The sequence below is a fragment of the Populus euphratica genome, unplaced genomic scaffold (assembly GCF_000495115.2).
Source record: "Populus euphratica unplaced genomic scaffold, PopEup_1.0 scaffold943.1, whole genome shotgun sequence".
NCBI classification, from domain to species: domain Eukaryota; kingdom Viridiplantae; phylum Streptophyta; class Magnoliopsida; order Malpighiales; family Salicaceae; genus Populus; species Populus euphratica.
The window spans coordinates 141,842-152,948 of NW_011500403.1; the positions used below are offsets into that span (position 1 = coordinate 141,842).

Below are 11,107 nucleotides of genomic sequence, written 5' to 3' on the forward strand. Positions count from 1 at the left end.
TTTATAACAAATTATCAAATTTGACAAACCACATTAACTTCTGCCTATAACACATTAAAATCCTTGTTTTATAAAATTAAATTTTTTTAACTTTTCGAGTCCTTAGTTGCTTATATAATGGTTATTGAAAACAAATTTCAATTGTTCGAGTCATTAGTTGCTTATATAATGGTTATTGAAAACTTACATGGTCGTTAACTTCGAGACCTATAAAATTAGTTATGATATAAACTGGCCAGAATATTTATATTAATCTTAAAAAAAATTCAATTATTCATGATATAGAGCATACAAAATAAAGGAAGATACATTGAATTGCATATCACTTTAATCAGAATACAAATCTTTCTTTATCTTCCAATTTCCTTGTATAAGATTTATCCCATCTTTTACTAAATATTTGGATAAAAATGATGTTTTTGTTCAATGGAAGAAGATTAATATAAATTCACAAGGAAAGGTTGGTCAAGGAGCAAAATAATTCACTATCCTTTTAATTATTATTATTATTATTTTATTAAATAATATTTATATAATTTTATTTATTAAAAATAAAATAATACTTTCAGTTTAATCTATATATATTTTTATTTATATTTAAATTAAAATTAGGCACTTATTATATACTTGTTATATACAGAACATCTAGAATTCTAGCATTTTTTTTATATTTAGTTTTAATTATTTTAATATTTTTAAAACCTAATTTGATTGATAATTACAATACTTCTTATATTATTATCCAACATATAATAACTTCTTTTTATTATATCAATTTTACGTAAGCTGGTAACAAAAATAATCCTTATTAACCTTAAATATTTATTAAACATTTTAAGACCTTCACTTCTAAATATTTTAATAAATAACTTAGTGATTATAAAATATTGAATTCAAACAAACAAGCCTCTTACCTAACATCATCAACTATAAAAATTACTAATTAGATCCATCACTTTATTAAGTATTGAATATTAATGAAAAAAATTATGGAATTGGTTATTTTTGAATCAAGTATCAACTAATATAATTATATGAAATCTGATAAAAAAAATTTGTTTTTATATTTGAAATTATATTTAATTGTGTTTTAATTTGAAAAAAATATTAAATTAATAGTTTTTTAGTAATTTTTTATTGTGATAACTAACAAATACTTAATATATATTTCGTATTGTGATATATTCATATATATATATATATATAATTTTTATTTAAAAATATATTAAAATAATTATTTTTATTTTTAATATCAAGGAATCAAATCTGTCTAGCACTCCTCACATTTTTCTGAGGCAGTATTTTAAAGAGCGAGAGAAAAAACTCATCGTCCACAATCTTCCACATCACCAGCCGACATCCTGCAATCTGTCTTGTCCACTAACCAAACAAATCCCACGTGTACTTACTCATGTTCAAACTACAAAACAATCCTTCAAATCAAACTTCAAAGTGACATAAATCCATAAAAAAAATCAATCAAATCCTAATGGCTGCTACCACCACCACCGCCGCATCCATGACCGCAGCAGCAGCAGCGACCACCGCTGCAACCATCACCAAATCTCAATCTTCCTCTCTCCTCAAACCCAACTCTTGTTCGCAGTTACCCCTCAAATTTTCCAAATTCACAGCATCTCGCGCACCTTCAAGGCTGGCAATTTCTTGCACTTTGGCCCGAGAGGCTGTGGTTAAAATGGAGGACGTGGTGGATTCTGACCCGGTCCAATGGCAACGACCTGATTCTTTTGGTCGGTTTGGTAAATTTGGCGGGAAATATGTACCTGAAACCCTTATGCATGCACTCACTGAGCTTGAATCTGCTTTCCATTCCTTAAAAGATGACCCTGAATTTAAGGTATCTCTGCCTATCTGCACATACATTGGCCTTTCTCTATATATTGCATTTGTGGGCTTACTTAATTTCTCTGTAAAAGAATGTTTCTTTCATTTTCGGTGCCTATTATGTATATAATAAAGTAAAGAATTACACATTTGAAGCAATTATTTAGCGTTTCTGGTATATAAAAATTCGGAATCTTGAAGTGTTTTTCTGTTTTTTTATACAGCACATTGCCTGTAAAGAATTTAAGTATTTGTGGGATTCATGAACTTAAAATATGAATGTGGGTTTTCAAAATACTGAATTTGGATGGAACATGTTTTGACAGATTTTGGTTGAGTGAGGACTAAGGATGTAATGCAATGATGCCAGAATATTTCTATTAATTGAATAAAATTTATGGAATGAATATTTGTATATTGCAGAAAGAACTAGACGGGATATTGAAAGATTATGTTGGAAGGGAAAACCCTCTTTATTTTGCTGAGCGGCTTACGGAGCATTATAAGCGTCCTAATGGTGAAGGGCCTCATATTTATCTCAAGAGGGAAGATTTAAACCACACAGGTGCTCATAAGATTAATAATGCGATTGGCCAAGTCTTGCTAGCAAAGCGTTTGGGAAAACAGCGGATAATTGCTGAAACTGGAGCTGGTCAGCATGGAGTTGCAACTGCTACCGTTTGTGCACGGTTCGGTTTTCCATGTGTTGTTTATATGGGCGCACAAGATATGGAAAGACAATCGCTTAATGTTTTCAGGATGCGTCTTCTTGGGGCTGAAGTGAGAGGAGTTCATTCTGGCACTGCAACCTTGAAAGATGCTACGTCAGAAGCTATACGAGATTGGGTAACTAACGTGGAGACAACCCATTATATTCTGGGATCTGTTGCAGGGCCACATCCTTTTCCCATGATGGTGCGAGAGTTCCATAGGGTTATTGGTATAGAAACAAGAAAACAGGCGCTGGAAAAATGGGGTGGGAAGCCAGATGTGCTGGTTGCATGTGTTGGTGGTGGTTCAAACGCAATGGGACTCTTTGATGATTTCATTAAGGACAAGGATGTTAGGTTGATTGGTGTGGAGGCTGCGGGTTTAGGTGTAGATAGCGGCAAGCATGCTGCCACTCTGACCAAAGGAGAAGTGGGGGTGTTGCATGGAGCTATGAGCTATTTGTTACAAGATGAAGATGGACAAATAATTGAGCCTCATTCTATTAGTGCAGGGTAAGACTTGTAGTCGACTTTTTTGATTGCTTTTATTTGTTTCGTACTATCACATTCTTCCCTGTGCTTATACAATATCATTGTTTTGCGTAGGTTGGACTACCCTGGAGTAGGACCCGAGCACAGCTTCTTGAAAGATAAAGGACGTGCTGAATACTATAGCGTCACAGATGAAGAAGCCTTGGATGGTATGGAAATCCTATTAAGATTTATTGTTTGCTCCATTTTCAGGCTTTAAAGATTTCACATCACTGATTTTCATTAGTGCTTTCTGATTCTCTATGTAAACCATACCTTCTCAGTATTACTGGGTTTCTTGTCATGTGATGCAACAAAATTATGACATGTCCTTTCTCTCTTGTTAACTAGTTTTTTAATCTTCACGTGCAGCATTCAAGAGATTATCACGATTAGAGGGCATAATCCCTGCCTTGGAGACATCACATGCACTGGCGTATTTGGAGCATCTCTGCCCCACTCTCCCTGATGGAACAAAGTTGGTTGTTAACTGCAGTGGCAGAGGGGACAAAGATGTTCAAACTGCCATAAAGTATTTGCAGGTTTAATGGTGTTTGTGATGCTGTTTGTTTACTTGATAGAGGAATAATAGGCAAATGCTATCTTGGTCATGAAAGTCTTGCAGCTTTTTTCTATATGAAAAGCTTCGATGCTGTCAAATGTGTTGGCAGAACTCCATTTTTCGTCAAATCAAATTGTGAATTTTTGTTCATTTACTTGAAATACAGACATGCACGCACTCCATATATGTATCAGCAAAGTTGGTGCATCTAATGTATGCGGGATGTGCTAGAATATGTATCAATCCAGAAATTGGAGTAAAGCATGCATATTTGATATTGCAAAATAATTGAGGTGATGTTATTCTGCAGGATATAACAATATTTCGATGCTATTTTGTTTTGAAAACGAAAGTGAAAGCAAACTTGCAGATGTAGCTATTGTTTAGAACTGTGATAACTGTGATATTGTTTAGGGTTACGATAATAATTGTTTTTTAAATTATTATTCATTTGAAATTATTTTTAACATTCGTATAAAATAAAGATGTGATTTAGATTTAGACAGAGAAAGATTGTTCTTGAAAACACATAAACAATACCCAAAACCCCATCTTTGTGATGTAACTGATTTTCATATTTGAGGAGAGCCCACAGAGCAGGGAGGCTCTTCCATCAAGGTCACAAAATCCTCAACAGTCCATGGCCTAGTCTTGCTTAAATGATGGCCCATTGTATTATTTTTTTTCTCTTTACTGTGCTGGGGGTCTCCAGCTCATAGGTTTTAGACCAAGCATAATTTGCAATTCAGCTCATGTAAAACCAATCAACCAATTTATATTTCATTTTCTTTTTGTGAATCAGCTCTGCAAAAAAAAAAAAAAACCATGAAGACATCAAGAGCAACAACATGAATCATTTTTGCGGTACTTGATAGGAAAAGTTGATGAGTATCTGTGAGCAATTCAGAAACTATACTTCTTTTCCAGGCGAAAAGTTGTGAGAGGTAACTTGATCCAGACAATTTAATCCTGCTATTTACATATAAAATATTATGATTTTCCCAAAGATTTATACGTGAAGTAGAATATTCACAAAAAAAAATAATCTTAACCCATATGAGACAACACTTTGAGAGTATATATTATCGTGTAGATTGACAATGGAAATGCTGAGAAATACGTCGACCTTTCAGTGCCATGGAGAGACGGTGCCTCCAGTTGCCAGTAGAGTCTATTTGCACCTTAATGGGTGAAGGAGCCACCACAGCCACCCACTCCTCAATCAATCCCTGAGTAAGATATGTTAATAAATCTTAGCCGACAATATGACCTCATGCCCTTCGAAAGAGACGCGAGCTTTGAGACATGAGCAGTATCATATTATACTCGGGCACATGGACTCATGGACAGTCAGATGGCAGGTATAAACTCTCCATATCTCAATGTTGACGACATGTAGCATTGCCACGTTTTTGCGCACGAAGAAATGTTCACATGAGCCTCATTAGTGATGAAATCTAGAGGCTGTTCAACAACTTTAGTTTTGTTGTTCAGCTTTTATTTGGATATGATCGTTTTACACCACTTAGCACAGTTGATTGCCAAATCCATAGATAATATTTTGATCCAGAGTACTAATAAGTTACAAGATCGATTATTATATCTAGCCTTACTCTAAGTTTTGTTCAAGATAGTTGCTCCTAGACTTCTGCAACAGTGAAAACCAAAGGATATGTCACCAAGAACCTTGCATCAGCTAGGGCATTAAGGGCTGTATCCTTGAATTAAACAATGATGATTGAGATTTCATCAACAAAATTCTTCTCTCATTTCAATTTCCATGTACTGCCAATTATTCTTGAAAAATACACAGAACTAAAACTACTACATATATAATGACTTCCATCATTTGTTTTTTATTATCAACCCGCGGATAGTTATTGACACACCACTACCCTAATCTGAAGGTCTCCGGCTGTCGGCATGCTTGTTCTCTCATCATAATTACATGAGTACTAAAATTGCCGAGTCTGGTGCAATCACTGCTTAGCCTGCAAAAAACCAAAACAAATGATTAAATTACATAGATAAATCATGTTTACCAGAGGGTTAACAAGATTTAGAATCTTAAGCATAGATCTCTTCCTCTTAAGGAAGAAACCAAGAATGTTCCGAGACATAAACAGTAGGTGTACCTCTGAACAGATTGAAACCGTTGTCTTCACAAAGAGAAATAAATAATATGTACCTACCTTACAACATTATTAATGTTAGGTAGGCATCCTGTATGGCCCAACCTAACAGAGAATGTTTAAGTCAACTAACTCCAAAAATATTACGTCACCTAGGCGATCAGCTTTCAAAATGGGTAGTTAACACCTAACCCCATCATTAACTTGTTCGAGTGCTTGCTTGCTGCAGTCAGCTGACGTCTCTACTGTCAGTGACTCCATGCTGCAAGATTAGACGATGAAAAGAAAAGTGCAGTAATTACATTTTCTACCGCATCTAACAGTCAAACACAATCCCGTAAAATCTCGATCCATTTATTGCCAATTTTACATAACTCTCAGAGTCACTATAGCACGGTTACTGAAGTTGTAAAATTTCCCTTGGAACTGAAGCTAATCATCACATTGTGCACGTGATGTAGGTAAAAGATCGATCTCCCATATCTGTTTTTATCAGAGGAGAAGCACATGGCATAGTTCCCTAAACCTAAATCTTGGATCAGGAGTTCAACTACCCTTGCATCTGATATTCAACTTTCTTTTGTATTCAAAAGCATTAACTGCCAAAGAGGAAGTTGAGATGAATTCGGTAGTGTGGTCCGGCTATATTGTATGTGTATTGTATATTTCTTAAGCAGGTGAGTGATATTTCTGAAACTTATAGAGGCAGCCTTTTATGCTTAGGATGCAACATGAAAACTCTCTCATGAGCCCCTGATAGCCGATACATCTTATTCCCACCGCAAGCATTTTCAGCTTTTCATTTGGCATCTTTAACATTCAGACAATTGACAGGGGAAAATGTATACAGATAAAATTTCAGTACGTAGCATACAGAATTGTCTCGAGGGCATGCATGTCTTTTTGAAGATCTCAGGGGTGAAAAAGGTGAATTATGAAGTGTCATACTATATTCATCCAGAGACGCGGGAAAATTACCTGGGAATACAAGAAGGTTCCAAGGACAGCGATGGCCGCTCCAAGAGCATTGACAGGCTGGACGGGTGTGTGGAAAATGATAATGGATGAGACTATGACAGATATACGCTTCATGGTATTTCCAATGCTAAAGGTCAAGGGAGAGATCTCATCTAGGGACATGTATGACACTTGATTGTAAAGATGATAGAATACACTTTGTGCTGCAATCCACCTACAAGGCAAAATAAGAGTCACATAAGCATTCGTTTAACGAAAAGCAACGGGAAAAGGTATAAATATCACCACATGAACAAATGCAGAAATCTGATGTCAAATTCCAAAGAAGATGAAATACATGCTTTTGATTATTGTACAAGAAAATTAAAAAAAGCTTGCAGTACATTGCAGTGAAATATTCACAAAAAGGTGGTCAATTCAAAAATATATTCTTGTCAATAAAACGCATGGCTGATTAATCGGAACAAAATGACCAGAATTCATTTCACACTCATCAAGCATAAACCAAACAGGACCAAATTAGCGATTAAAGCCTTCAGATTGTGCTTGATGTCTGGTACCAACTCAATTCAATATGTTGTACATCAGACATGACATGCACAAGTAAAATTAAGCTATTTGATTAAAAGCAACACTGCATAGAAATCTAATTGTGAGCCATCACATGGAATTTTATCAGGATGTCTAAATTGTTTTGCAATATAAACCATTAAGTTTTTCAGATAACAAAATACCTATAGACCTCAACTTTCTTGACAACAAGGGATAAGAATACTAGGTGATCTTATTATTGGTCAATCAAACAAATTCTTGCAAATTTAATTTACATTATGATTTTTAAAAATTTCTACCACGTAAAAACAAATCCAAGTGGATGAAAAGTAAGCAATCCAACCAATACAAGGAAAATTGAGTTCGTAGTTGTCAGCAATTACCATACAAAATTCGGTCCGATTTCAGAGAGGGCTGTCTGCCAACCTGCAGCCCACATCTGTGGTCCCTCCACAGCGATAGCAAAAGGTGTGAGAATCAAGAGTGACAACATAGAGAGACAAGCATAGTAGTTCATCCCACTAACAGACTTCCCCTTCATGCCCTTCTTTGAAAATATGTTGCGGAAAACAAAAGCCAAGTTGGAAATCATGGCCCCCATAAAACCTGAAACAGGCAGCTAATCAAATTCATAATTCTGAAAACAACCCATAAGAGCAAAATTATTGAAATCATGTTCTAAGCCCTGATAATTTCCTATAATGACTGAAATACAAGGAAAATGCCAAACCCGTGTCACATGACCTGCTAGAAACCAATCACCATAAAAAGAAAAACAGGCTGACAGCTTGACTCCAATACAGTCAGAAACAATGCAACAGAATTAATATGAATGATAGGAACTCAGATCGTAATTTTGGTTTGATTATCATGAACAAAGAAAGGAAAAGTAAAGAGAGCATTGAATTTGGTTTTAGACAGCACAAATTTTGGTCCAATCTTTTATTTAAATGGAGTATAGCTTGAGTGTTGGCTTTTTTGCCATCTCAAATTCCATGTAATGAAAGCTCAGAGATCAAAACTGCTGTTTGTTTTTTTTCCCTATATCTTCTTAGCAAAACTATAAATAAGTTACAGAATATCTTAAGACAAACAAATCAAATTTCAACAAATGAAAGCTAATATTCTTACCAATCATGTTGAAGTTGAGCTCAGTAACAGCAGCTAATGCACAGCCACCGATGATTGGAACAAGGGACAGGTAAACTGATGAAGGGAAAGTCTCACCCAATAGGAATCTAGATACCAATACGCTGAAAGCAGGCTCACCACTCTTAATGATATGGGTAAAGGAAACTGCAACCTTCGACATACTCACAGTTGCTGCTACATGCCCAATTGTATGTGCCACAGCAACCTTAAGGAGAAAATAATTATTAGCAAGCACAGAGTTGCCAAAAAAGAAAAAAAAAATGAAAGCATATCATAACCAGATTACAAATCCAACAAACATCAAATTATATTTTGAAGACAAGAAAATTGGAATAACAAAAATCTAGTATAAATTGCTAAAAGAATTCCAGACCTTGGAAATTTCCCTAATTTGAATTCTAGCATCAAAAGCCACTATAAACCGAACCAAATTCAAATATCATCCTGACCTGAAGTGCATTCTTAATTTGTATCCATTTGAAACCAGTAAAATTAAAACAAGCGATTTGAAACTTTACTTTCTCAGCTTTATCAGCAATCAAACAAGGGTTATTTCATTTATCAGAATAAATAAATTAAAAAAAAACCAAAACAACATAAAAAGCACGAATAACAAGCCATCATAATTTTCCTTCACTAATCTCTCAGCTTTCCTCAGCAATCATACAAAAGGGATATTTTCTTAATAACCAAACCAGAAATAAAACATCACTTTCCCATGTTTTCCATCATTTGTTTTTCCTGACAAACCAAACAAAAACTTCACTTTCCCATCAATTCTCTCACTTTTCTATCAAACCAAACAAAACCCAGATATAAAAACTTACAGGGAATAGAGTCTTCCAAAACTCAAAATCAGTCTTTGGTGTCTCAGCAATCCGGGTAGCCCATGAGATCAACATCATCAGAGATCCACAAGCGAGGGAGAGTGTAGAAGTCAACCATGGATATGGAAAAGCATTCAAAACCTTCTTGTTGTAAATATTAAACACAACATTCAAAGCCCACCAGGTAGCAAAGTAAATCCCAATCTTAACCTTTTTTGCAGCCTCTGATTTCACCACAGGTGCCTCAATTGGCTCTGATCGATCAGCCTCATAGGCATTGCATGTGATCAAGCTCCTCTTTTGAGGCTTTGACAAAGCAAAAGACTCAACCTTTGACACATGCAAAGGCTTGGACATCGAAAGAACTGGTTTTGAACTCTTATTGCCATTAAGTGAAGGCAAAATCAAAGATCTTTGTATAGCCGACGGGTTTTTTCGGCGAAAAATAGTGTCAGATCCGTTGATTGTTGGCGTTATAACAGATTGCTTGACACTGCAAATCATGATGTAAAAATTTGATCGTTTGACTCAAAATCCAAAAGGGTCTAATGGGTTTATCTCAAAATCTCAAAAAACGAACTCAAAATCTAAATACCAACCCGTGAAGATCAAAGATCAAGAGAAAGTTTCAAAAACAACACAAACTCTAACAAACCAATGTCTTTACCCTAAGACTCTCTCTTAAAATATCGACCAAAGGGTAAAAGGCAGGGAAACATAAAGATCTTGGAGGGTTATATATTTGTTTCCGAATAAAATAAAAAAAATCACTGATTTATAATCTACGGAGTAGCTGAAATATTTTTTTAAAATAGTGTGAAATAAAAAAAGAGTCTCTTTTTTTATTGGTGGTGGGTGGGTACAAAGAGAGGACAGGAGAAGAAGGTGGCTTTTAATTTTACTTTCTCTGAAGTCTCAGTCCAAATAGAAATTCAAGACTGACGTTCGGCATCAATTCATGTGATCTATTTTATACGTTTTAATGAAGTTTCCTTCTTTTCAACAACTTTCCTCTTGGAAAAGGTAGAAGGGAAGCGAAAAAAAAAAAGAAAAGAGTTTGGTGTCAATGGGGGCGGCAAATGTTACTGTGTGCAAAGATTTGTTGTTGGCAGAATGGGTTCTCAGGCTCTAACCAATCGAGCAATGTACACGTGTTGACCTTTTTGTGTTTGCGTGAAGCATGAACATGAAGAATTTGACATGGGCTCAAAGACTTTGACAAAGCTAAAGAGGAGATGACTTCTGCTAGGTTTTCGATTCTCTTGAGAGTTCCATGTTCTCAGGATGTTCAAAGGATATACATAATTTGCTTTTTCCTAGATTGAGAGAAGAGACCTAAGTCTCTACACAATACTCGTTGAATTCAGAGTTGATTTCTCTCGAATTTCGTAAATTTTGATTTGGATAAAAAAGGGAAAGGTGATAAAAAAAATTATACCATATGATTTAATTGCTAGGTATTGAAATTATATAGTGATTCACCAACGAAAGTTCAACTACTGCTTTCTCCCGTATTGCAAGATGGTGGCTGCCAAGGACTTTTTGGTAACGTTGAAGCTAAAGTAGATTTGGGTTGCAATTGAATTTCATCAGATGTTGGTTCGTGCAGTTGAACAAGTTTTTTAATTTTTTAATTTTTCAATTAAATTTTTAAATGTTTTTGGATTGTTTCAATATTTTGGTATAAAAAATAAAATAATAAAAAATCTTTTAATAAACTTTTAAATAAAAAATATTTTAAAAAATAATATTTACTATAATTTTAAACACATTCTTCATTGCATAAATACAATATTCTGATATGAATTATCATGTTTT

General features: G+C 34.7%; 2 protein-coding genes across 3 annotated transcripts; one reads left to right on the forward strand and one right to left on the reverse strand.

Annotated features, from left to right (window-relative positions):
• Positions 1–1,409: 1,409 nt before the first annotated feature.
• On the forward strand, positions 1,410–3,955 carry LOC105114453 (tryptophan synthase beta chain 1). Its single transcript, XM_011010999.1, has 4 exons — positions 1,410–1,858; positions 2,269–3,068; positions 3,162–3,256; positions 3,459–3,955. The coding sequence occupies exons 1-4, from the start codon at positions 1,490–1,492 to the stop codon at positions 3,632–3,634; spliced, it is 1,440 nt and encodes a 479-aa protein (XP_011009301.1). The 5' UTR covers positions 1,410–1,489; the 3' UTR covers positions 3,635–3,955.
• Positions 3,956–5,335: 1,380 nt separating this feature from the next.
• Positions 5,336–10,317, reverse strand: GPT1 (glucose 6-phosphate/phosphate translocator 1). Of its 2 annotated transcripts, XM_011011001.1 has the most exons (5): positions 9,290–10,308; positions 8,442–8,667; positions 7,694–7,916; positions 6,759–6,972; positions 5,336–5,639 (listed from the first exon to the last, which is right to left on the reverse strand). In XM_011011001.1, exons 1-5 carry the CDS (start codon positions 9,791–9,793, stop codon positions 5,628–5,630), a joined length of 1,179 nt encoding a protein of 392 aa, XP_011009303.1. In that variant the 5' UTR covers positions 9,794–10,308; the 3' UTR covers positions 5,336–5,627. The 2 variants fall into 2 exon arrangements, with proteins under 2 accessions (XP_011009303.1, XP_011009302.1); XM_011011000.1 differs by lacking the exon at positions 5,336–5,639 and having other exon boundaries at positions 6,708–6,972; positions 9,290–10,317.
• Between the last annotated feature and the right edge of the window lie 790 nt (positions 10,318–11,107).

Coding starts and splice junctions, on each gene's coding strand:
- GPT1 (XM_011011000.1), bottom strand. CDS start 9,793: ATGATTTGCAGTGTCAAGCAATCTGTTATAACGCCAACAATCAACGGA. Junction 7,917..8,441: donor GCTCAACTTCAACATGATTG/GTAAGAATATTA, acceptor TGCCTGTTTCAG/GTTTTATGGGGGCCATGATT. Junction 6,973..7,693: donor ATCGGACCGAATTTTGTATG/GTAATTGCTGAC, acceptor TTTGCCTTGTAG/GTGGATTGCAGCACAAAGTG.
- LOC105114453 (XM_011010999.1), top strand. CDS start 1,490: ATGGCTGCTACCACCACCACCGCCGCATCCATGACCGCAGCAGCAGCA. Junction 1,859..2,268: donor AAGATGACCCTGAATTTAAG/GTATCTCTGCCT, acceptor TGTATATTGCAG/AAAGAACTAGACGGGATATT. Junction 3,069..3,161: donor CCTCATTCTATTAGTGCAGG/GTAAGACTTGTA, acceptor TGTTTTGCGTAG/GTTGGACTACCCTGGAGTAG.